The sequence below is a fragment of the Aythya ferina genome (genome assembly GCF_964211825.1).
Source record: "Aythya ferina genome assembly, chromosome: Z".
NCBI lineage: Eukaryota > Metazoa > Chordata > Aves > Anseriformes > Anatidae > Aythya > Aythya ferina.
Genome location: NC_140299.1, coordinates 28,015,210 through 28,040,277, shown reverse-complemented (window position 1 = coordinate 28,040,277; position 25,068 = coordinate 28,015,210). Strand labels below are relative to the sequence as shown.

The 25,068-nt window shown below is 38.2% G+C and overlaps 1 protein-coding gene across 3 annotated transcripts in view; it reads left to right on the top strand.

Moving 5' to 3' along the window:
- The first annotated feature begins 8,749 nt into the window (after positions 1 to 8,749).
- The window catches only part of LOC311427393 (zinc-regulated GTPase metalloprotein activator 1A-like), a 28,938-nt gene continuing 12,619 nt past the window's right edge, over positions 8,750 to 25,068 (top strand). For 2 of the 3 annotated variants that reach the window (XR_014687334.1, XR_014687335.1), the window contains exons 1-10: positions 8,754 to 8,913; positions 9,751 to 9,837; positions 10,531 to 10,627; positions 11,757 to 11,848; positions 14,891 to 14,950; positions 15,961 to 15,998; positions 18,427 to 18,473; positions 19,171 to 19,257; positions 20,092 to 20,136; positions 23,639 to 23,695. Coding sequence is in view for 1 of the 3 variants with exons in the window: in XM_084504713.1 (XP_084360839.1) it covers positions 8,808 to 8,913; positions 9,751 to 9,837; positions 10,531 to 10,627; positions 11,757 to 11,848; positions 14,891 to 14,950; positions 15,961 to 15,998; positions 18,427 to 18,473; positions 19,171 to 19,257; positions 20,092 to 20,136; positions 23,639 to 23,695 (716 nt within the window). In the remaining 2 variants the exon portion in view is untranslated. Of the gene's footprint in view, positions 8,914 to 9,750; positions 9,838 to 10,530; positions 10,628 to 11,756; positions 11,849 to 14,890; positions 14,951 to 15,960; positions 15,999 to 18,426; positions 18,474 to 19,170; positions 19,258 to 20,091; positions 20,137 to 23,638; positions 23,696 to 25,068 lie in introns of all 3 variants that reach the window. The other variant, XM_084504713.1, reaches the window with a different exon arrangement.

Sequence of the window (25,068 nt, the reverse complement as noted above, 5' to 3'; positions counted from 1 at the left end):
ATCTACAGGTAAACAGCATAAGTCAACTGAAGCAAGGAATGGAAGAATAAAAAGAATAAAACTTTATTAAAACTAAATTTGAAAATGGAAACAAATACAGACATGTTTAGGGGAAAAACATGCAAAGATCTACAGCAGAATGAGATCTTGGAGAAAGGTTTGAAAAACTTAGAAATAAAATATTGAAATCTACTATTAATACACTTATTAACTGGAAAACAATTGCTTTAGGAAGAATACATTAGAAACTTTTTTGGACAGAACTTACCCACCACACCCATCCTTTCTTTACGTCACCAAGATAAAGCTAGCGCCACTTACCTACTTGTAATTTCAACTTAGTTATCACTTGGTTACAAATCACTCATAACAGTGATCCGGCATGTGTGTTGGTCTCAAGAAAACTGTTGAGTGTCAGAGATACTGGACGAGGCAAGATAATGCTTTGCACTGCCTTATTTCTGCGCACTTGCGCATGTCTGTTGAAACTTGATCACTCCTTCCAAACTGTTTCCAGTGCTCAACCCAGCTGTGGGTTTAATAGATATTTTACTAACATGCAAGAAACTCCAGATGTGCAACCTGCACTCTGACAGGCCATTTGCAATCTCATTGTGTCAACAGTGAAAAATCAAGAACAATTAAACATTTTTTAATAGACCCATGCAATTTTAATTGATAAGCCTATTTTTTGAGAGCTTAATTTGAGATAAAATAAACACACAATTGACACAAAACACCCAATGCTTGATTTTTCTTGGAGCACTTCACATGCATTTCTTACCTACTCTAGTTGGAGTCAAGGGCCTCAGCACCTTTGAAAGCTATGCATCAGAAATGAGCTGAAATATTTACTTTAGTATCCTGGCCTCTCTAGATTACTTTTTTTTTTTTTTTTTTTTTTTTTTTTTAATATATTACTCAAAACTGGTATATAAATAACTTTATTTTCTCTTATTTGCTTTTTTTTTTTTTTTTTTTTTTTTTTTTTTCAGAAATTTAGTTTAGATGTTAATAAAAACCACATTCTTCTTAAGATGCCATGAAATAAACACCAGTTTGTGCATTTTCCGTGCTGTCCAGACTCACTGCAGAACAGACAGGAGACATTACTTATGTCCTCTTCACACATGTTGAGATAGTCTCTCTCAGCTCAGCTGCATTCTAACCCCTCTGTAAATGGAGTAGTGGAGAAAAAACTCCATTTGCAGTTTTTCACCAGTAGAAGGTCACTGCTATCATGTGCAATTGTTTTCAGGTAGCTTAAACCTGCATTATAGATTGCCTGTCATTAGAAGAGCTACTTGTCCACAGAAGTCAGGTCTCTTGTTTCTCAAAATATTGCTTCTGAAAACCATAACCATCCTTTTCGCTGTTTAATTTCTAAAGCGTTCATGAAGTGCTATGTGTTTTCTAACTATGAGTCTGTTTCTAGCAGCTTACAAGCAAAGGAGGAGAAAAGTAAGCAATGAAAAATAAGCAAGTAGCTCCCTTAACCATTCTGTACATTGTCTGGATGTAGAGACAGCAGGACAAAAGTTTTGGCAATAAATAGGTTTCACACCCATCTTTCTGTTCACTGCAGGCCCAATCGAAGGAATAGGACTTTCTCACTCTTCCTTTACTGCAGTGTATGGTTAATTGGGCTTGGGGTGTTGGTTCTGTTGTTTGTTTTTTTGTTTGACGACAGGACCATGGTTCTATTACTAGCTGTATCTTCAGAACTGCTAACTATTCAAGAAGAAATCATTACCTCAACTTTTATGCTATAAAAATAGTATAGGCTTTATCTTAACAGCTCACGTGGTACCTTCTTTGATTGCCAAATTTGGCCACACAAATTGAGGTGGCAGTAATGCATATAACATCTCAATCTCACACAACTCTTAATTTTGCAGTTTCCACTTTTTTTTTTCTTTCTTTTTTTTTTTTTTTCTTGTGAACAAGGACAAAAGGATAATTCAAAAATAATTTGTCACATGTGGGAAAAAGCACCTGAAGAGAAACACAAAACTAGGGTGTTGTGGTTTAACCCCAGCAGGCAGCTAAGTACCACACCTTTTAATTAATCACCTCCCTTCAATTAATACACAGATATTGTTCACTTAGTCTGTGGACGACCCCCATGAAATGCCCTTAAAATTTTCATAAAATGTCCACTGAGTTTTTTCAGTCCATGACTTAGATTCTACCTGTTGTGGTGGCTGCTCAGGACAGGAGAGGTGGTGTGCTGCATGGAGTTACTGGACACCAAGGCCAGCTCAGGTTGGGTCACTGCTGCACTTGCACTGCTTCTTGTGAGACATCCTCCATTGGTTTGAGTGGTTCCTGCTATAGGACTTCCTATAACGTGTGACTCATATCGGGTTGAACGGGTTACAAAAATTTTAAGATAAATCCATCAAAATCTCCACCCTTGGTCCCCTCCGACCAGGCTGCAGGGTTCCATATTGCAATGAGCTCCTCCCTTTGCCCCTTGCCTGGCTAGCAGCAGAGGTTTCCTCCTATAGCGCTCCCTATAAAATGCAGCTCAAATCATGGGTTACAGCAGTTTGAAGGCATATCCATTACAATCTCTACGCTTTGTGCTTTTGGACCAAGCCATAGGGTTTGACATTGCAATGAACACCTCCCCTCGCCCCTGCTCCAGCCTGGGCTTGTCCACTGCCCACAGTCCCTTAGAGGTGCACCTGCTCCATCATGGCCTTACCCACGAGCCACAGATTCTTCAGAGGCCTACCCGCTGCATCATGGCCTTGTCCACAGCCACTGTTCCCTGCCTGCAGTGGCATGGACATATCCACAGCCACAGCCACAGCTCAAGGTGTACCTGCGCTGGCATGGTGACATGGGACCTTCAGGGGCCCCTTCAGACACCTCCTGTGTTGTGGTCTCACCCACGGCCACAGACACTTTGAGGTGCCTTTTGTCATGGCCTTATCCATGGGCATGGACACTGCAAGGTGCACCTGTTGTGGCACAGACATCGCCACAGCCACAGATGCCTAAAGGTTCACTTGCTCCAGAGCAGGCTCCTCCATGGCCAGAGATGCTTTGGGGTGTACGTCTCCCATGTGGGCTCACCCACAGGTCTCCATCCTTCTGACTTGAGTCTTCTCTTCTGGAGCCCCAGCCTGTCCAGCAGAGCCGCACAGGAACAGCAGCGATGCCCTGGTCATCTGCCAGCCTGGGCACATGGTCACAGCTGTTAGCAAAATGTTCCCAGCTGAGCACCACAGTTGCTCACTCACACTCCACAGGTGGGATGGGGGAGAGAGTTGGAAGGATAAAAGTGCAAGAAATCATGGGTTGAGATAAGGTTCCCCAACTTCCCGTCAGTAGGCGGGTGTTCGGTCACTTCCAAGAAGCAAGGGTCATCACTTGGAATGGAAGACAAATAGCATCACCCCAAATGTCCCTGCTCATCCTCCTTCTTCACATCAGCTTTTATTGCCGAACAGGACATCATATAGTGTGGTACACCCCTGTGGTCAGTTGGGATCCACTGTCCTGGCCCTCCCAGGTCCTTGTGCACCCACAGCCTCCTTGCAGGCAGGGCAGCATGAGAAGCTGAAAAGTCCTTGGCTCTGTGTAACCACTGCTCCTCAACAACTAAAACATCAGTGTGTTATCAACATTGTTTTCATGAAAAATCCAAACCATAGCACCATACAAGCCTCTATAAAGAAAACTAACTCTATCCCAGTCAAAACCATGACAGACGGTTTCCATGGCTGCTAGTATGTTCAGCAGCTACATCCCAAACATTTAGATCATTAGAAGTTTTCATTTTTTTTTTTTGCATGAACTGAATTATCATCAGCCTACTTCATCATATGAGAAGCAAAAGTCATCAAGTATTCTGTTTCATCTATTATTTCAGCACTTTTTTTTGTTTGTTTCTGAAAAAAAAAAGGGGGGGGGAAGGAATTCTGTCATGCAAGTTTACATATTTTTAGCTCGTTGGATTACTATCAGATGAGATGTTAATAGATGGACTTTTTACACTATCTGATCCAATAAAATTTTGTCAATACTGTTGCTTCAGCTTATTATTAAAGCCTGTCATTATTTGAATTCCTGCAACTAACAGACCTACTGCATACAAGGCCGTGAAGTCTAGTCATGTCTTTAGAAATAGAAGTAGGAAGGTCTTTCCAGTCAAGAGGTGAAAAAAGCCATCAAACCAAGTGTGAGTGAAGTGAGCACAAAATCAAGATAAAGCAAAGAAAATGCAGTTTGTAACACATCGTGATTTTCCAGACCTGGCTTGCTTGGATGTCAGCAGATGCTGGGGGGTCTTGCATACAACACACTGGAAGGAAGCATGCTTTCATTCCCCATCTCCCCATCCTCCAGTCACAGACACAAGCATCCCAGACTGTGATCCTAATGATTGCTTCCTCACTCACCACCACATTTCAGCCCTAGAATCTGTCATAAAGGCGTGCATCCTCTGAACTCCACTGCATTTTCAAATGTTCTCACCCTGCTTTGGTCTCACTCCGCTTTGGTCTCGCTCCTGCAACCTGGCCAGAAGGAGGTAGGACACCAGCAGCTGGGCAGGGTGAGGAGCTGCAAGGCCAGCCTCCAAGGGCAGCGAGGTGCTGCTGACTGGTGGTACTGCCAGAGCAGCTACTGTACCCAATGTTTTGTGAAATTGTCAGAGAACAGGCAAACGGGATTGGGAAGCACTGGCAGGGACAATAAACAGCGTGTCTATGCGCCATCTACCGGGGGCTTTTTTCTGTAATGACAAGCATTTTCAAAAAACTTTTTCCTTAGAAGTGTAAATTAGGAGTCACTTGTTTACTGGCAGTCATATACCTGAAAAAAAACGGTATGGCATGGCAGGGTGCCTACCACTAAACCCAACTTTATGGCCCAGGACAGTCGGGGATGATGAAGCCCTGGTGAGGCTCTGAGCGTCCCTTGCTCTTTGCGGAGGATACGCCTTTGATGCTTTATCAAAAGCTGAATTAAGTCCACAGGAATATTATCAGTATCTTTTAGAAGGGTAACCTTGCATCCTTGGCAAAATACACCAGTAATACGCAATTTCAGTAAAGAATAACCATTACCTGATCATCTCATTAGAGTATTGGAGGTTCACGTCGACAGGAGAACTGTGATGATCTCAGTACCTGCCAGCAGCACACAATGACTGCCAATGTTTGCTAACATTACACCATCCTACAATGCTGCTGGCTCATCTAGCCAGTGCCACTACACACTCTTGCTAAGGGAAGCTGGATCTGGTCATGTGCAGTGCTCTCACTGGCATAAATCTCAGTAATGTCTAAGATCACTTCAAGTTTAATAAAACAAAAACTCTTATATGAAAATTAGGAGGCTAAATCTAAGAAAAGTGTACTTTTCTACTACTCCTACTGATGTATGAAAGAAATTGGCAAAGAAATTCTCAACCATCCTTTAAAAAACAAACAAACAAACCAAAAAACCCACCCACCCAACAACAACAACAAAACACTTCTATCTTTAAGTTTCATTTCTGTGTTGGTGAAACATAAGAAAGGGAACTTAGACCACACTGGAGCTGCCTTTTCACAGAACGTTTGATTCTAGAAACAAAGCAATAGCCTATGTGAATCTTCTTTTTTTTTCCATTCATTTACCTCTAATCTATATAAATTCTTCTGTAGAAATATAAATATTATAGGCAGAACTCTCAACAGAATGCTCACATAAACAGCACTTAGGTGGAGGCAACGCTGATAGATAATATTTTCCATTATAACCACCATCCTCTTACGTACAATTAGGGAACCTGCTAGGTTGTATATGTTGATATTCAAATTCTGACTATAGGCCATGCCTCTATTCAAATATTGTGTTTCACTAAAACAAATTAAAGCATAACACCGTACTACACTCCAGTCATAAAAAGCAGAAGTGTCAAAAAGTAGGTGTACTAACTGAAGTAACACTGTTGGTTTTAAAAGCATTTCCACGTCTTATATTCCATGTTAATGATGTGTTCACTAAAAAAAAATAATAAAATAAAATAAAATAATCCGACAATCTCCTTTTATCAGGGAGTTAATATTTCAATATACAAGTCATTTTCAGAGCTTCACATGGGCAGAACCTTACTTCATTATTGAATCTCACTACAATGCAGCAGCTACAGAGGTCTGACAGCACCTGAATTGCTTCCCTGATTCAGGTCAGCACGTGCTGATGACACCGACTCTCCACATACACTGTGCCAGGAATCTATAGGAATCTATCACAGTATTTGCAAGATCTGGGCCAGCATTACATCTTTTACCTATTGTAGTTTTTTTTACCAGTTATTACTGGACATCGTTTCTCAGAAGACTGCTCAAGCAAAAGGCTTTCAAACCTTCTTTATTTATCTGTTTATTTCCTGTGTGTCCACACTGGGTGTAGCAGAAACATCCACAAGTACATTCATAACAGTTGCCATGAGAAGTTCTCAATGTACATACAAATAAGAAAATAGAATCTAAATATAGATAAGAAAATAGAGAAAGCTTAACAGAAATACTTAAACAGCATTCACAAACAAGAAAGAAGTTAATGTACCCAGGGCAGTGTGCAAATCACACTAAGGTTATGCCTCTGCTTACCAGTTTGTATTTTGAGATACATGGGGCTGTTAAGCAGCTACTGAACTCATCACAAAAATGAAAATTTCAGTTCCTTCATTGTTTTGCAGATTAAACAACATCAAAACAAAACAAAACAAAACAAAAAAAAAGGTATTGTTGTATTGATTTGCAGCAACACCTTTCTCTGGGATGCTGAACTACACTTTACTATATACACTATTAATACCGTACAGAAACCTCCTTCTCCAGAAGGCATGATGCTTTAAGACTGTTATAGTCTATATACCACTGAAATGTCAACGTTTTTATTTTCCTGTTGTTTAAATCACATCATGTTCCCATTAATGATACATGATACAACAGCATTTGCAACATCTTGCGACATTCTTCAGTGCATCTTTTTCCTTACTTTCATGGCTCTTACAGTCTTGTTCCCTAATTCTCCTCAAAGAGTAACAGCCTAAATAAACATTTTTATCCTTTGTTGAAATCAGTCTGAAACAAACTACTTGCTTGCACTGAGATCTTCAGAATTTTGGGAGGTACTAGCTTACTTCAACTGCAGCCAAAACCACCTAAACTAGCAGTTAAATATGACTTCCTCCAACCTATCAACACTTCACCACTTTCTAATGGTGTGACTGGAAGAGAAATGCCTTAGAATAAACCACTCTGACTATGCCACCCAGTTTGCTGTGTTCATTTTAGTGGCCACCACAACAAAATATGCAGGCTTTGCATTTAAATTCACATAGTAGGCCTTATTACAAAGTTCAACAGAAATCCAAGGACAGCTAATACAGCAAATTTCTGATGTTTGAATGTAAACTTTCAAGAAATTTGAAAGGAAACCCAGAAACCACATTATTTATTTTGGGTAATTTTGTTCCAGAGAAACGTAATACCTGGCACATGTGAACTAATGAAAAGCAAAACAACTTGCAGAGCCAGGACACTGGTCTCATCATATCTTTTTTCCCCTGTATGTCTCACTGACATGTAAATGAAATTTCAGTATTATAACTTTTTTTTTTTTTTTTTTTTTTTAACGTTCTGTCGTGCTAACATGTCAGTTTCCAACACCTCTCTGATTATTTTCTTCCTTTTGTCCACAGCTTTCTCACAGTGGAAATCTTTACAATTTTTGTTAATTAATGCCCTAATAGCAGAACTATGAAAAACTGAGCAGTCTCAGCACAGCAGAAACATGTGCCATTGGAATTCACTTTCAGAGTGCAAACAAAGAGTTTTGAAAAATGGGCAAGTTTTTTCCTTTAAAACAGGATCTGTAACATTTACCTGACTGAAACAAGACTGCAAACAGATGTATCACATCTTGTATTGGTCCTAAATTGCAAGCTTATACGATATAAGGAATGGATGAGATTTACTGTCTTTCACAATTCAGGCAACACTAACTCCACAACTAATTTCTGTCAGATATCCTCATTTATTAAAGGTACCTAGGCCTGTCACCTTGTTAAACTCAAGGCTTTCATGCTCAGGCCTTTACTGAAATTCTATCAAACAGGCAGAAGATTTATAATACTGAGCAACATGAATTATTTTAACTACAAGCAGAACAAAAATAAACAAACAATCAAAAAAACAGAAAAAATCAAGCCCTGCATTTCTGTAAAAAATCAAGAGCATAATAATTTGCATTTGAGCTTTCCTTATTACCTTAGTATCTAGACGATCGCATAGTTATAGGTATTTCTGTTGGAATAAGTAATTGTACGTGCATGGACAAGCTAAATTAATGCATCATGTAACTAATTTGATCACTTTTAGATCAGATTTTTACACGTTTGTGACTGAAGTAAAGTCAAACTATTTAGCTACAGGGAAATATCATTGAATATCGTTCACATCACAGGGATGTTTTAACCTGTAAAAACGTAAGAGGATTCAAAGGCAAACACTAAGCGTGTGTACCGCCCAAAGAAGTAAACAAGCACACAAACACGATTAAGACACTCGTTTTATTAATTCGTACTAAAACCCCTCTCACTAACGCCTGTCTCACCAGCCTTTGCAGCCAGACGCGCATGCTCCTAAGCGGGCAGCGCATGCCCGCGGCGGGCCGTGACGGGAGGCGGGCGCGTGGCAGTGGGGGAGGAGGAGGAGGAGGAGGATGGCGGGGGGAGGGGGGAGGGTGGCGGCGGCGGGCTGAGGGGGTGCGGCGCATCCGCCATTAGCCGCGCTGTGATGGAGGACGAGGAGTGCCCGGCCCTGGTGCCCATCGCCGGCGGCGGCTCGGAGGGGCCCGACGCCGGCAGGAGGATCCCCGTGACGATCATCACGGGCTACCTGGGTGAGGCGCTGCGCTGCGGGCTCGGCGCCCCGTGGGGGTGTCCCCGGTTAATGGCGACCCCATTTAACGTCTCAGCGAGGTGCTAGGTTGGTTGGTCGCGGTTTCTTTGGTTCCTTTTGCGAACCAAAGGTTTGCTCTCCCTCTCTTAAACCAACGCGGTGATTGGGAACACGGCATAAAGGTGTGTGCAGTAAAGGACTGGGACTGCACACCCCCTTCCGAAACTTGTCTTAAAACTTTGCACTCCGTTGTCCTCTCCCCCCCAAAAAAAAACGAGGACGCAAAGGAGGGTTGTCTCACCAAACCCCTGTTTTCTTGTGGGATGAAACTCCTGAGAGTGTGGTGTTACTGGTTGCTTAATGGTGCCTCGTCCCATGGCACGTAGAGCACAGTCACTACTGATGACAAAACTGCTGCTTTGAAGAAGCAACGAGAGGTAGAAGAATAAATGCTTATTCTGTTAACACAGTAAACATGAATTTTCTAGGAAAAGGCTGCCCAGCTTGTAAGGGCTTGTAAATTACTTGAGCACTGGCACTTTGTGAAGAGAAGACTCTTTTTTTGGTTTGTTTGTTTTTAAGCTCAGATAAAATGAGCTAATAGTCTTTGAAGTCTCCTTCAAATTTTTTAATCTCCTTCAGTTTAATTTTTTCAGTTTAATCTCCTTCAGTTTAATTTTTACGGTGTTATAACAGAATGCAGGATGCGAGACTGAAAACTTTTATTTCAGAAGAGATTAGATTCGTCTGATGTATGTGTGCCCACAGTAGTATTTGCTTTTAATTTGAAAATTTAGCCGCTTTTAAAACCATATCAGAAATGATGTTTGTGTTCTAGGTGCTGGGAAGACAACTCTTTTAAATTACATACTGACAGAGCAACATAGTAAAAAAATCGCAGTGATACTCAATGAGTTTGGAGAAGGTATGTAGACCTGTAGAAACATTATTTTTATTTATTTCTGCCTGTAAAATATATATAAAATTGCTGGAAATCAAGAACATCTCATTGCTGAGATTATTGTTATGACATCCTAGAAAATGGCAAAAAGTCTTTTGGTTGGTATTAATGGAAAATTACTATTTGCTAATCAGTTTTGTACATCACTTCAATTCCTTGAAGTCAAGTAAATGAATATATTATGCTGCTGCAAGTGCTGTACCTCCATTTGGCCTTCTCATTCTGAAGCAGATGGAAATTAAAATGAACTGTTGGTGGGTAAACTTTTATATATAATGGTCAGTGTTGCTTACAGTTTGCACTGTGGTAGTGTTGTTTTTCTTTAGTGGTGATGTTTTTTCTATATGCATGTCACTTCTAGTCATGGAGCCTAAAATAACATAGCCTTTTCCCTTGCTTTTAGCAGAGTTAGTTGCAGTTGCGCTGTCATGTTTATCCTTTGGGTTTTGGTGTTTGTAGAACCAGTCTGACTTTGTTATTTAACTGTCTCAAAAAATGGAAAATACTGACTTATGAACAGTGTATTAGAAACAGTTTCTGAAAATAAAATGTAATTTAAGAGTGAAATGTATGCCAACCTGATTCTTTCATATCTCCTTTGCAGGCATTCTTTCACAGATTTTTGGATTCAAATTACAGTACTTCCTCTTTTTCCAGGCAGCGCATTGGAGAAATCCCTGGCAATCAGTCAAGGGGGAGAACTGTATGAAGAATGGCTAGAGCTCAGAAATGGCTGCCTGTGCTGTTCAGTAAAGTAAGGAATGACTGTTACGCGAGTTCTTACAAATGGTTTTTGGGGAACTGAGGAGACCGAGGTCTAGATTCGTAGAACTGATGGTAGTGTTGACTGTGACCTCTTTTTGTCAGTTAAAACGAGAACTGGAATTTGATAGGTAGAAATGTATTTTAGAAATGCGTTGATATAAGCACCAGTTGGGTATTGTAAGGTAAGGAGCTCTCTGTCTTCTGTTACTAGTACATGCTATTAAACAGGAAGGCTGGAACTAGGACTCAGGTGAACTAATTTCCAGTTCAAATCCTTACATGGTGTTTCTTACTCTATCTTGATTAACACTTGAATGTTTTATTCATCAGAAAGGGTAGAGGGTGAGCTTGGTGGCCTAATGAAATGTGATATTCTGAATTGTAAACTGATGGTTATGTTGAAAAGTAATAGTGCATTTGGTTTTGTTATGTTTTGTTCCCATGTTCATTTGAATGCTGGATTGTTTTTGATAAACCATCACCTTTCTTATAAATTTATTTGTCCAGAAAATTTGAAGAACTAGTCTTACAAACGGGATAGTAAGGGGAAAACAAAGATCCTATTGTACTGTGTTGTATGGCGGGATGTAAAGAATGCTGCCATTAGTACTTTTTTTTTTTTTTTACATACATTGGTTTCCTATGTAAAATACCATATGTTTTGACTTCACCAGCTGATTCAGTTACACATCTTGATTTTGCTATATGTGATAGAGAAAGACAGGAGAACATTGATTGGTCTCCACTGCCCCCCCCCCCTTCATTTTAAAATCTCAGTTTACAAATAAAAAAAGTTATAGATTCATACAGCTGTGCTTTACAGTTATTTCAGTGTTTGAAAATGAATATTCATTCAAATGACCATTGTTACACCCTTGGGAGTGGGCAAATAGTATTTTCAGACTAAAACAAAACAGAAAACTGCTATTTACCTGATAGTGGAACAGCATCTTGATGACTGAATTTTAAGTGTAGACTGTAAGTCCTGACTCAGACCTTTGCTTTGATGATACTCTTACTGTGTTCTGCATCAGAAGATAAATATGTTTACATAAAACATGTCTATATATGTTTTACTTGTATTCTCTATTCTCAGGTTTAATTGTTTCTTCTTATAGGGACAATGGTGTGAAGGCTATTGAGAACCTCATGCAAAAGAGAGGAAAATTTGACTATATATTGTTAGAAACAACTGGTTTGGCAGATCCAGGTAGTTCGCATTATGCTTGTTTTTCATAACCATTATAATTATCCTGTTTTTATGAAGTGTTCATTTGCTCACCAGTCAGTTCACCATTCAGAATGTATTATAAAGTGGTGACTCATCAGTCACATGCTTTGGTTTCTGTATAGACTGAAACTGAACTGGTGAAGGGAATTGGTGCACCAAGAGGTTGTAGTGTTTTTTGTTGTTGTTCTTAAACTTTTAACCTTTAGATTGACTCTAAAGCCTAACAGAAATCCAGTTAGAATATATGTCTTTCAACAAAATAACTGGTAAGGCTTGGAGAAGAGCTAGCTTTCAGTAGTCTTTTCTGACTTGTGTTTCTCCTTTGAAAGTATAGATTATTATCATCTAGTTTAGTGTTACATTGGTTGTCATAAGCCTTGTATTCTGTGAAGTCATAAAATGTACTGCCAAACAGTACATTTATAAGTAAACTTATACATTGGTTTGGTATATAGAGGGCAGTAATAGATCTTACAAATTCCTTGTGTACTGTTTAATGATATTTATTATAAAAAGGTGTTTCAGGTGGAGTTCATGTTAGTAATAACTATCTAAATGGTTGTCTCTGAGCCATACCAATTAAAAATGTGTCGTTGATTGAGAGTGGAGGAAATTCTTACTGGCAATTCAGTTGTTTCCCGTTTAGTAGATTGACACTTTCCAGCTCAAAGCTAAATAGTTGTCATAGTAAAGTAATTTTTTTTTTTTTGAAGGAAGGACATTGATTTGGCCTCTGTTACTCACACGTCCTATTTGAGTCAAATTGGAAAACTATTAAGCTTTTTGGAAAAAATCAATAGATACCAGAAAACCATTAGATCTTGCGGCCTTTGCTGTAGCCTGCATGAGTAAGTCCTGTAAACGATTGACAGGTATTTGGTGGTGTTACAGAGTGATGTTTGGAGGACTGCATCTTGTCAGTTCAGCTGGACAGCTCTAGGCATTAGAATAAGTTCAGTTATTGTTTTCTTCTGTGATTTATTTGCTTAGACAGTCTGTCAGTAATGAAGAGTCTGATAATTGAAAAATACGAGTACTGTCGCTGCTGTTAGCTCCTTCTGTCTTTCATGTTGTAGCACTGATACATGCTAAATTGGTTTGTTTCATGACAACTTGTGATTTTTTTTTTGTAAATATGCAGCACATCCTACAGTTGCTAGAATCTATTTCACAGGGTCTTTTTAGCAGAAAGCAAGGAGCAGCGTGCTCTTGGGCCATATATATCACACAGGTTGCAGGTCACAAATTTCTAAATCCTTGATAGAATGTGACCACAGTGGTTCAAATGCTTTTGGATTCTTTTTCCTCTAGGCTTATCAGCTTAGTATGTTCTGTTTTACATTATAAAGAAATATAAATGTTGAAATTACACAATCACAGACTATTTCAGGTTGGAAAGGATGCTGGGAGGTCTTTAGTCCAACTTCCTGCTCAAAGCAGGGTAAGATATAAGATCAGGTTGCAGGATATTCAGTCAGAGAATGGTAGTGATAGAACAACTCCAGTCAACCTGTTCTGTGCCTGCCTTTTCATGGTGAAAAAGCATATTTCTGGTATATGTGGTCTGAACCCCTTATTCCTGTGATCGTATACTGAACTCATACACGTCTACTGACATTTTTTGTGTACATGGGATCCCTGTGCTGGAAGTGCTATCCAGGTATGGTCTTAAAAATGCTAAATCGAGGAAAATGACCTGCCTCAGCTATGCTCCTGTTCCAACAGCTTGGGATGCTGTTGGCCTTCTTCATTCTCATGGTATACTGATCGCACAGCTTCTGCTGACCACGATCCCAAGGGCCATTTCCATAGACCAGCTCCCCAGCCTGTATTGTTGCAAGGGGCAGGCTTTTCCTGAGTGTGTGGCTTGACCTTTCTTCTTGCTGAATTTCATCAGGTTTCGATTGCCCTTTCCTTTCTGACTGCCCCTCTGAAAGGCAGCCCTACCCTTAAGTGGTAGGGCTACACTTAAGCAACTTTTCATTTCCCAGTTTGATGCTCTATGTGAGCTTGGCAGGCGTGTCCTCTATCTCCTTCTCTGGACTGCTACTAAAGAGGTTAGAAAAAGGGACAGGTGCAAGGATAGACTCCTGCAATACCCTGCTTATACTGGCTTCCAAATAGGATGTGACCCATTAACTGCAGCCTTCAGATCTTGCTGGCCAACCAGTTTTGTCTAGTTGTGTTTCTGCTTAGGTTGGTAATGCTGCATTGTGTTTACAAGAATGTCTTAGAATACAGCGTTGAAAACTTTGCTAGAGTTGAGGTAAATGGCATGCAGTGCACTGCCCTGGTCCACAGATAAAATGCTCATTAGAAAAGAAGGCCAGGCATGGCCTTGACAGATGGGTCAGTCATGATTTACACTGTTAAACCTCCAGCATAATACCTGTCTTCAATTTGAACCTACATTAGAGATTTGTTAACCTAATTTATCCTAAAATACTTTAGGCCAGAGGTTTTCCTGTGCAGATCAGAGATAAGGAAAACATTCTTCTCTGTCTTCAGTTATTGTTGACTTTCTTCATACTGTTGATTTGTGATGAAAGAAGCTGCATAGAAAAGTTCAGAAAAGCTGGTGAAGCGGAAAAGATCCCTGGGAGGGAGCTGATTTCTCCCACACATCCCAATACCATTTTCCTTTAACTGTTTTATCTCTTAAATGCCCCCCTTTTTTTTCTATAAAATGTGTGGACGGTGACCGAGAAACAATGGGTGAAGGGAGTAGCGCTGAAGTCTTTAAAAATGAGGGAGCCATGTAATGAGTACAGTAATGGCACTGGGCTAATACTATTGAGGTACTAAGCTAGTTCAGACAACTTACATGCATCTGTGTGGGGTTTTTAAAGCTTTTCTTAGTCATAGCTGTTGATTTGCACACAAACATAATGTAGCAGCTGATAGATAAAACACGTGGTTGGGTACTTGACCTCTATGATGCTATCTGAATTTGGAAGAGAAGAATTTTAAATACAGTACTATTAATGTTAATTTTGCAGCTAAATTTACTGTACTTCTTAGGAGCTGTGGCCTCCGTGTTCTGGGTTGATTCTGAGCTGGGAAGTGACATTTATCTTGATGGTAAGCAGCGCAAGCTTGTACTACCTGTGTTTAGTGTAATGTATTCTTATAATTTAAGGCAAGATTTCAGAAGATGTTTGAAAGACATAATCTTGGTTCTCGCATCCCCAGATTTAACAACAAAGACCCATTTTCTTGCTCTGATGCTTGTATACTCGATGAGCTGTTTTAGTTCACTGAAGCCAGCAAAAGTTGTGTATGTTTTGCAGAGGGATCAGATAATGAGAGATCTTGATTTTGATACCAGGGGGAATAAATAAAAAAGAAAACACCTCATTAGTTAAATGTAATTAAGCATTATTTAGGAGTGATATTATGGTTTCTATTCAGTTTCTATTATTTTTATTCAATGTTTCATTATCTGTCTTTTGTGTTGTTTTTGCCTTTTGTACTCTTGTTTACTTTAACATTTGCTGTGTTCTATTAAATATCTGAGTTTACTGTAATACAATCTGTCAGTAGTTAAGAGCATGTTGAATGTTGTTGTTTTTAGCTAGAAAAAAACTTCTAGGTTTTGGATGAAAAAAAAGTCCCTGAACCAATTTGGTTAGGCTGTGAAGCAGCCAGCTAGTCAAGGAACTGTTCAGTTGTGTAGGAAACAGCTTCCAAAGTTTCTGCTAGACAACTGCAGATTCCTGGTCACTTCAAATAACTGTGTACTTCAGTCAGTCCCCTTAATTTATTTTAATGATCTGTGGAAGTATCTCTCTGCCAATTTGCTTTGGCCTGGAAGGAGAAGGAGAGGCATCCGTCTGGTATGAATTTCTCTTACCTGGCTTAGTAGACTTTAAAAAAAAAAAAAAAAAAACAAAAAACAAAAAACCAAAAACGAAACACAAGTGTCAAGTCTAATGTTGAGATGCACTGGAAGCACTGAAAGTATTGTGAGCAATTTTAAGTGTGATGATACTGTTATTTACTGTCACTTTACTAGTTGTACATGAAGCTAACATTGTTAAATTCGCTGAAAACGGCTAATGGTTTTACTCCATTTTGATATTCTCTTTTAGGCATTATATCTGTTGTTGATGCAAAGTATGGACTGCAGGTAAGATACCGGCTTTGTTACATATTTGAAAAAAATTGCACTGATAAAAAAGCTGTTGCAATATTGTTCATTTTGACAAATTAATTTTTAACAATTGCTTTAATTCTTAAAATGGATGAGGATATATTTCAGTTACTGTAAGTAATCATCAGTTATATTTAGTGCTGTATTTTGAATGGAAATAAGAAAGTACCAATACACAAGTAGTTCCCAGGTCCTTACCTGCAAGTGCAGCAACGTGTCTACTGAGTGTTGTCAGGTTGCTAGATATTTAGTTCCTTACAGGTTATGTCATTTCACCCAGGTATCTTAGTTGTATTCCAAATATACTTCTGTATTATTGTGAAAGCGGTGGGAGAAATTTGGCTTACAGAGCACCATCGGTCCAAGTTACCTGAAGGCAGAGGGGTAAGAGTAGAACTCTGATACTAGTGTGGTAACAAGTGAGTTAAGGCTGTAAACTAGGGGAAGGTGCTAGCATAATTGCAACTTTGGGGAGGAGAAATTGGAGAGCCTGATGATGAGGCACCCTATCAGATAGAACCTACATAGAACCTACAGACCTATAGAGTGAGGCTGGCTAAGAGCAGAAATTATGATTAATACAAAATACAAATAATACAAATAGTTTACCTTTTTCATTAACAGCTGATTATATTTGTAATTCATTAACTGAAGCAGTGACAACTTTGACTAGGTATTGATTTTGTAGGATTCAAAAAGAAAATGATCATAAGAAAAGATACCCCTATGATATAAAAATGCCATCAGTATTCTAGCTCTGCTAGTGTTTTTGGTGTCTCTATTTTGTATTTCAACAATGGCTGCAAGAAACTGAGAAAACTGAAGAAGAAAGTTAAAAATAAGGAAATGATCCCTCCTTTCTAAGGATTCATTTTGTTCATGCTATTTGGTTTCTTGTTTTAGTTGAGCTGATCCAGTAGCTGGCTTAGCAAAAGGGTGCAGACCTATCATCTTACCAATTTATGTTGCACTAACTAGTATGGTACTCTTGTAGTCCCCTAGCAGCTAGCTCAGTGAATTTAAGACACTGTGTTCTGCATGGTCTTCTGCAAAGGAAATGGTGGAAGAATGAAGGGGAGGGTCGGAGAGCTAGCTTGCCATCACAGAAAGGATCCACTTTTAAAATAAGATCAACTATTAGAACAAGTCACAATGTTTTAAATCACTCCACTTGTCAGTTGGGCGCCCTTGTATTGATTTAGATGTGTTTTATTACTTGCAAAAATGTTGTGTTTAACTTTCTCCTTGCGCAATGCTGATTTATTGGCTTGAATAAAATAGACTTGTGTGGTACAGGGCTGTACTTAATTTTTAAGGAAAACAAATTTTTGATGTTTAAACTTATATGTAATATGCCAGAAAACAAAACCAAAAATTGAATAATTCAGCTTTTCTATGTATTATTAACTTTGCGAGCTCAATGAAAACTCTTACATTATTTTTCATTAGCTATGTGCAATCTTGACATCTGCCCAGAATGATAGAACTTCAGACTTTTGAGTTGTATGCCAAGCAAATAACTTCTGCTTTACATTACGGACTTGATACCTTTTGCAGTTTCTCTGGTTACAAAGCTTGACCTCAGGAGCTTCTTGTGATTCACAGAATTCTGAAAGCAATACAAGTAGGGGCGTTGAGGTAATAGGCAGAAATTTAAGGGTGTCATGCTTCAAAAACACAATACATCATTAAAAAGACAAATAGTACCTTGTGACCAGTCAGTCAGACAGAAACTGAAGTTATAATTGGTATTGTGGGCTGTCACTCTAATAGGATTGTCACCCAACAGCCTGAAATAGTCTTTTTTTTTTTTTAAATCAAGGACAAACAGTTGGACAAGTTGAAGTGATAATTCTCCATTTTCAGGTCGAGACATTTGGGATACTGGCACTGTCCTTTTCAGGGCAACAAGTCTGACTATGTTTGATTTGATAGAATCAATATACAGAAGCTTAGAAATGAAGGGTCAGAGGAGAAGTTTCCTTCCAGTCATCCTGTTATGATCTGCTTAGGTTGTGCACAATCAGGAAATAGTTTTTGTTTGTTGTGTTTTTTGTTTGTTTGTTTAAAAAACAAAACAACAACACACTGATAGTATGTGTGTATATGTGTATATAAATATACACACACTATATATAGTTAGCTAAATATAAATACTATACTATAATTTTCCAACTCTTTGGCATTCTAGTTAAAATAATTTTTAAAAAGTTTTCATTAAAGAAATGTTAAGCTTCTGTAATGATGAATATATAAACTTTTCAAAAGTAATTAAAATAACCAAGATGTAGTCTTCCTTATTTCTTGTTGAAAATCATACCTTGGCTGAAATGGTTTTGGCTTGCTTTATGTGCAAATGAATTTAACCGTTATTTGAACATCCTTAATCCAATTGTTTGTCTAGCACTTGACAGAGGAGAAACCAGAAGGCCTTGTCAATGAAGCATCTCGGTATGGATATAAAGACTCTTTTTTTTTTATTGTTGTCTGCAACTGCGCTGTATGGAAGGTCATTAAATATTTAATTATTTTTTTTAATAAAGCTTTTTGCTTCTTTTACACCAATCTACATTGATTTAATGAGTTAGAAAGCGAAAGTGAGTTCATGTTCCATCTTAACTCTTCTGATAGATGTTTTAAGAGAGATGGAATTTTACATAAAATACGGGGAAATAACGTGTACTGGGGGCAAAAAAGAATGACATGTTAGGATCTGTCAGGTAGTCAAAGTAGAATGGGAGATAGAGAAATATTTTGTTTATTAAATGTGGAGCCACAATGAATAAATGTAATTGTAGTAATAGCAGTCCTCATAAAGCAGGGTCTTCAAATATGACTTTATGAAGAGTACATGCAAGAGAATTAGGTTCATAAATCACCAAACACTTTGGAGTAGATCACTTTTTTTAACCTTTCTACATCAAGCCTTTGTAGCTTAGTAGACTCAATTCTGTCAAAGGAGAGGAGTTACATGGAGGTGAAGTCAATAGTGTTGTAGTTATACTCCATGATGTTCTTGTTTGATTAATGCTTGCCCTTCTGTACTAACAATATAATACTTCTATGTTCACATGGGAGAGATGTTGCTTCTGCCTTACAGAAATAATCTGTTTGTTCAAGTGTCTTTTATTTTTTTCTTAACATATAGGCAGGTTGCATTAGCTGATCTTATAATCATCAATAAAACAGATTTGGTTTCAGGGGAAGAATTGAATAAAGTCAGAACATCTATCAGGTATGAAACTTCTGGTATAACTGTAATGCCATACTGGTTCAAGTGTTGTTTTACTACGTAACCACAGTTAGTTCTTGCTGTTAATCCAGAAATTAGATCTCATGATTATTCTGATACATCATTTAGTCAGCAGTGAAAAAGAGACTGCAAAACAGACCTTTAAAGTCATGCCCATTACATTTATGAGCTTCCACAGTCTTAACAGCTTGCCTGCATAAGATTTGATATTATCTAATAAGGGAAGGCCTTTGTCTTAAGTGTCTACTTTCTTTTATTTTGGGGCAGCTGTTCCCATTTTTCTGAGTAACCATTTGTAGGAGGAGGAGAATCTCTTAGTAGATATGTGTTCATTAGCAAATACAAAAGGGTTATAGAATGTATTCCAAATAATTGTCTTGGGTATGAAAGAACCAGTGGTTTGAACTGAATGAGCGATCAAAGGCTTGTACCATCTTTCTCAATAAACCGGTAAAGAAAATACTAAAATGGAGTAATACCTTGCTACTTTATTAATGGTTCCTCTTTAAAAAAAAAAAAAAAAAAAAGTAAAAATGTGTTTCAGTGTGTATCAGGAGTCTTGCATAAGAAAACACTATTCACTAATTTTGTTGTTAGAACTTGTGAAGTTCAATCTTAAGATATAAAAAAGTCACAAAAGCAAAGCCTTTTGGGGTATCTATGGGATTGTTTGATTTGTTAATGATGGCACTGAAGTTGTTGTGGTGCTCTTTCTTGAGCTTCTTTACGTGGTCAAATTGTTCAAAAAATTGTTGGTCAAAAATCTGTCTATTACAATTGCTTTTATACTTCTGCTTTTTTTCTGTTTTATTTTAGGTCAATAAATGGACTTGTCAAAATTCTAGAGACGCAGAGATCAAGGTATTAGATTGGCCAGTATTACTAGGTACCAAATCCTGTTTCATGGGTGTTGTTTTAGCAAAACCTGCATTTTGGTCTAAGTTTAATATGAATGTAACTTTTAATAATTAAAATTGCTTTTTAGTAATGCTGTTACTTAGAAACTTTCCAAATGTTATTCCCTGAGAAATGCTAATGCAGACATAATTTACTGGCTTCAGTATATTCCAAAAATGTAGCAGATTCTTAAGGGAGTGTTACAGGCAGGAATTCAGTTATTCTCCTACACTGTGACCCAGATCTTGTGTTTAGAGTAACTTGTGAGGCCCAGTTGTTTCTGAGGTAAACGCTGGTCACAGATTTTATAATACCACATTTGAGTATCTTATTTTTGAGATCTCTGTATTATTCACAATTTACATGACCTCTGTGCAGTGACATTTCTTCATCTAATGTGTGTATGTACTTTTAAGTATAGCCTAAGTGTAGCATCTGGGTAAAGGACTCATTGGGAACAGCCCTGCAGAGAAGGACTTGGGGGTTCTGGTGGACGAAAAGCTCAACATGAGCCAGCAGTGTGTCCTTGCAGCCCAAAAGGCCAACTGCATCCAGGGCTGCATTAACAGAGTGGCCAGCAGGCAGAGGGAGGGGATTGTGCCCCTCTGCTCTGCCCACTGAAGACCCCACGTGAAGAGCTGCATCCAGGTCTGAGCTCCCCAGAACAATAAGGACATGGATGTGTTAGAACGACTCTGGAGGAGGGACACAGAGCTGATGAGAAGGCTGGAGCACCTCTCCTGTGAAGAAAGGCAGAGAGAGCTGGGGATGTTCAGCCTGCAGATGAGAAGGCTCTGGGGACACCTCAGTGCAGCTTTTCAGTACTTAAAATGGGCTTACAAGAAAGATGGAAAGCAACTTTTTGCTCAGGCAGACAGTGACAGGACAAGTGAGAATGGCTTTAAACTAAAAGAGGGGAGATTTAGATTAGATGGTTGGAGGAAATTCTTCACTCAGGAGGTGGTGAGGCACTGGTACAGGCTCGCCAGAGAAGCTGTGGATGCCCCATCCCTGGAGGTGTTCAAGGCCAGGCTGGGTGGGGCTTTGGGCAACCTGGTGTGGTGGGAGGTGGCCCTACCCATGGCAGGGGGTTGGAACTGGGTGATCTTTAAGGTCCCTTCTGTGATTCTATATTAAAAGATTGAAAGATATTAGCATCTTCCTTAAGGTTAAGAGCAAGTGTAAAATTGCTGTGAAGTGATGGAGTTGCAGAGATGCAATTGTAGCATTTCCCTTTTCTCCTGTTAAGTAAGCATTTCGGAACATTATATTAATTTTTAAAATCCTGGATTTCATCTTAGGAGGAATGGGAAATTTTACGCATGGCAATGAGTGGGGAAGTAAATTAGGGCTTAGGAAAGAAGTCTTTATGAAAGAAGACTTGTAATAGATTGTTCAAGCTGAAATCAAAGAAGGGACAACATGAGAGTTTTAGTGAAAATAGTGATATTGAGAAAGCAGATTAAGAGTTCCATGTTCTTTTGCTGCAAGGCAGAGAACAGAAATCATCAACAGAATTCTTTGTTTGGGGGTGAGAAGAAAGCTCTTACACAATTTATGCAGGATATAACTTTATTAATGTGTATCGGTCTAATTCCCTGAAGGAGATGATTACAACTTCGGGGCCAAGATTTTTGAAATGTGCCAAAAAAAAAATCTATAGTGGCTAGCAATTTTGAAGAGCATACTAAATTTACTGCTTTGGGGCTTGAATTAATATCTGTCCATGGGGGGTTAGAGAAATCCTGTGTGTGAGGTGTAATGCTCACATCTGTACTTCCCGTGAGTTTTTGGTGCCAACCAATGTTAGAGAGATTAGATTAAGTGGACGTCAGGTACAATCGTCGGTGATAACTGTTATTTTACCAATAAATACTCTTTAGTGAGTGATACCTTTCAGAAGTGAAACAGGCACCAAAATAATTTATCATCATGCTATTTGAAAACATTTTTCTTTGGGCTTTTGTCTCTCAAAATCCAACATGTAAAAACAATTACTTGTGTTTCTATAAACCAAATACAAGTTTTCAGAAGACTGCTGCGAACTGTTTGCACTGAAGCTAATCTTGAACTTTATAGAGGGTTTGTTATGCATTTTACATTATAAACCTTTCATCTTAGATACAGCTTTGTAAAGCTACTGTTGGGTATAAAAGTTTCATAATAATACTGGCTACACTCCAGAAATCTTTTTAATGTCTTGTCTGTAAATGTATTCCTTGTCTTCAGCCACGTTAAATATGTTTATAAAGCTGTCAGTTGCTATGAGCAGTGAAACCTTTGTTACAAATCAAATATTTCTTTTGTAAAACAAAATATTTTTATGCAGGTGTTGCAGGTATCTATTCTTACAAGTAAATATGATCAGTGCTGCCTATTTCAAATTATGTTTTTTCATCTGTCTTAGCTTCAGATGCTAGAGCTGAAATTCTTCATAGTAACATTTACATCATAGCATGTTGCTAGTGATTATTTCAGCAGACACAGCTTGGTGGTTCTGTTGAATGAAGTTTTGGTATTCCACCTTGTTCCACCAGTATTTGAAAAATAAAATTAAACTATGGCCATTTCTGAAAAGAAGTCCCAGCATCCTGTGTTCTCAAACATAGTCTCTGGATAGAGTAGCTTTTAAATAACTGTGTTTCTAGGTGTATGGCTTTTATGTTCTCCTGAAATCCACTCACTGAAAATGACAGCCTATAAGTACTCATGGTTTTCTAGTTCAGAGAATTCAGTGGCCAAGCAATGTGGATTTTTCTCAGCCAGCTCATGTCCAGGGCAGCAAATGCTGAAGTTGCTGCTTTGGTCTCACGGTGGTACATGCCAGATACACTTGCACTGAAAAGTTTAAAAAATAGATACAGACTCTTATTTTAATAAAGCTCCAGGAATCCAGCACAGAAAGGGACAGTCAGTGGTTTAATGAAGGGGAATATACTCAGCTCAAGATGTAAACTTGAAAACTTCAGCTCTCTTGGCTGTGTGCCAGTACAACTGCATGTGTTTCAGTGGTATTTTGTGTATCTGCCAGATTTTTAGTGCACACGCGTGTTGAAGAACTATGTTAGTAAATATTAAGGGTGCAGAATAATTGCAGGAAGAACCTCAAGATTCCTTTTCTCGCAGAGGAACATTATATTATTCAGGCATCCATTATGAGGGATTTTATATTTCTGGAAATACTTTCTTGACCTTTATTTTTTTAAACTATATTGTTCAAAATTCCGTTTTTGTGCTTACATATGACTGTGTAACTAAAAGTTGCTTTTCACTGTAGTAAAGAACGCCAACCACCAAAGTCCAAAATTAAGGCTAGCTACTTGTGTTTGGTGGCATTAGAATAATAAACCAGAAGAAACAAAAAACAACACTAGCTATTTCAAAGATGATTCATTGAACTATGCAAAATGGTTAAGTGCAGTAAAAATACAAAACTTTCTTTTTTTGTTGTTGTTCCCTTGTGTAGAGTTGATCTCTCAAATGTGTTGGACCTGCATGCTTTTGACAGTCTATCTGGAATAAGGTATGGCAAGAATTTCACTGTTGTTTATCAGAAATAGTGTTCATTGTATAAATGCAGGCATGAAATAGACATATGCTGGCAAAGGCTACATCAGAGTTTCTGGTACAAATTCTAGTTCGGTCAGTTGTGTAACATTGTCACTTTATAAATAAGTGTTTTTTTCCACTAGACATGCATGCAACAATTTAAGTTTTGCTTTAATACTACTAATAATGAATCAGATTTGGATTTTTTTTTTCTGACTTGTAAGTTTCTCTTAAAACTTAAGAGGATTTTGAAAAATTTTCTCACTTCATATCATGAAGAACTGGAGACCTTAGTTTTCACAGAAAACCAAGAGGGACTGAAGTGCCGTAGCATTTGAAGCCACTACAAATGGTATAATGTGTTCCTGGTTCCCTGAAGTCCCCAGGTTCTTTAATGTTGAAGAGAAGACCAATTTTGAATTAGAAGACACGCTCTGCAGTAAAAGTGAGCTGTTCACTGGAGTTGAATAGAAGCTGGCATGTAGTATTTTCAGTTAGTGTTATAGTACTAATTTCAATGAAAACTATTCTCACAGGCAATAGTTTTGTACTTTTTTCTGCTAAAGTACTTTCAATAACTGATGTCCACTACATGGACGGATTCTAGTTAGTTTTCCCTGCTTGCACTAATGATGCAAGCTTCTACTTTTGCTCATACACAAAGGAGTATTCAACATTGTTATTATTTGAATTATAAATACTTCAAATAAGCATACTGTTAATTCTTACTATAATCTGTGTTTATATTTTAAACAAACAAACAAGGAATTCAGGCATGTTTCAGATTGGTGAATGCCTTGAGTGATAATTTAATACTTAAGTTTATTTTTTAAAGTTCTGTATCACTGACAGTAGTAAACATCCCCCTGACACCAGAAGTTTTTAATTTTCTTTCATAAAACTACAAAAGTATAAAATGTGCTGGTGTGCTTGTGAGCATAATTTAAAACTGGTATTTTGATTGTTTATTCATGAGCTTTATTTTCTGAAGAACCAAAAAAGGGAGGAGAAGAGCATTACATTGAACTCTATCACTGTCAAGACACCTGGAGGATTAACTTGGCTAAACAGTGTATTTCCATGTGAACTTTTTGAACCTTTTTAAGCTCATTCATACCAGTGTACAAATTTCACTTATTTCCTCTGTCTCCTTTCATCAGATTTCCAAAAATCTTCGTCTTTTTGCTGTGACTGAAGTCACAACGCCAATATTGCGATCCTTTTTTCATGTAAAATAGTTTGTTTCTGAGGTTGTGTTTTCTCGCATTTGAACCTCAGCACACCTGTACAGTGTGTGACTCCATGATGTTGAATCCATAGTTACAATGAATTTATTTTTGAGTGAGT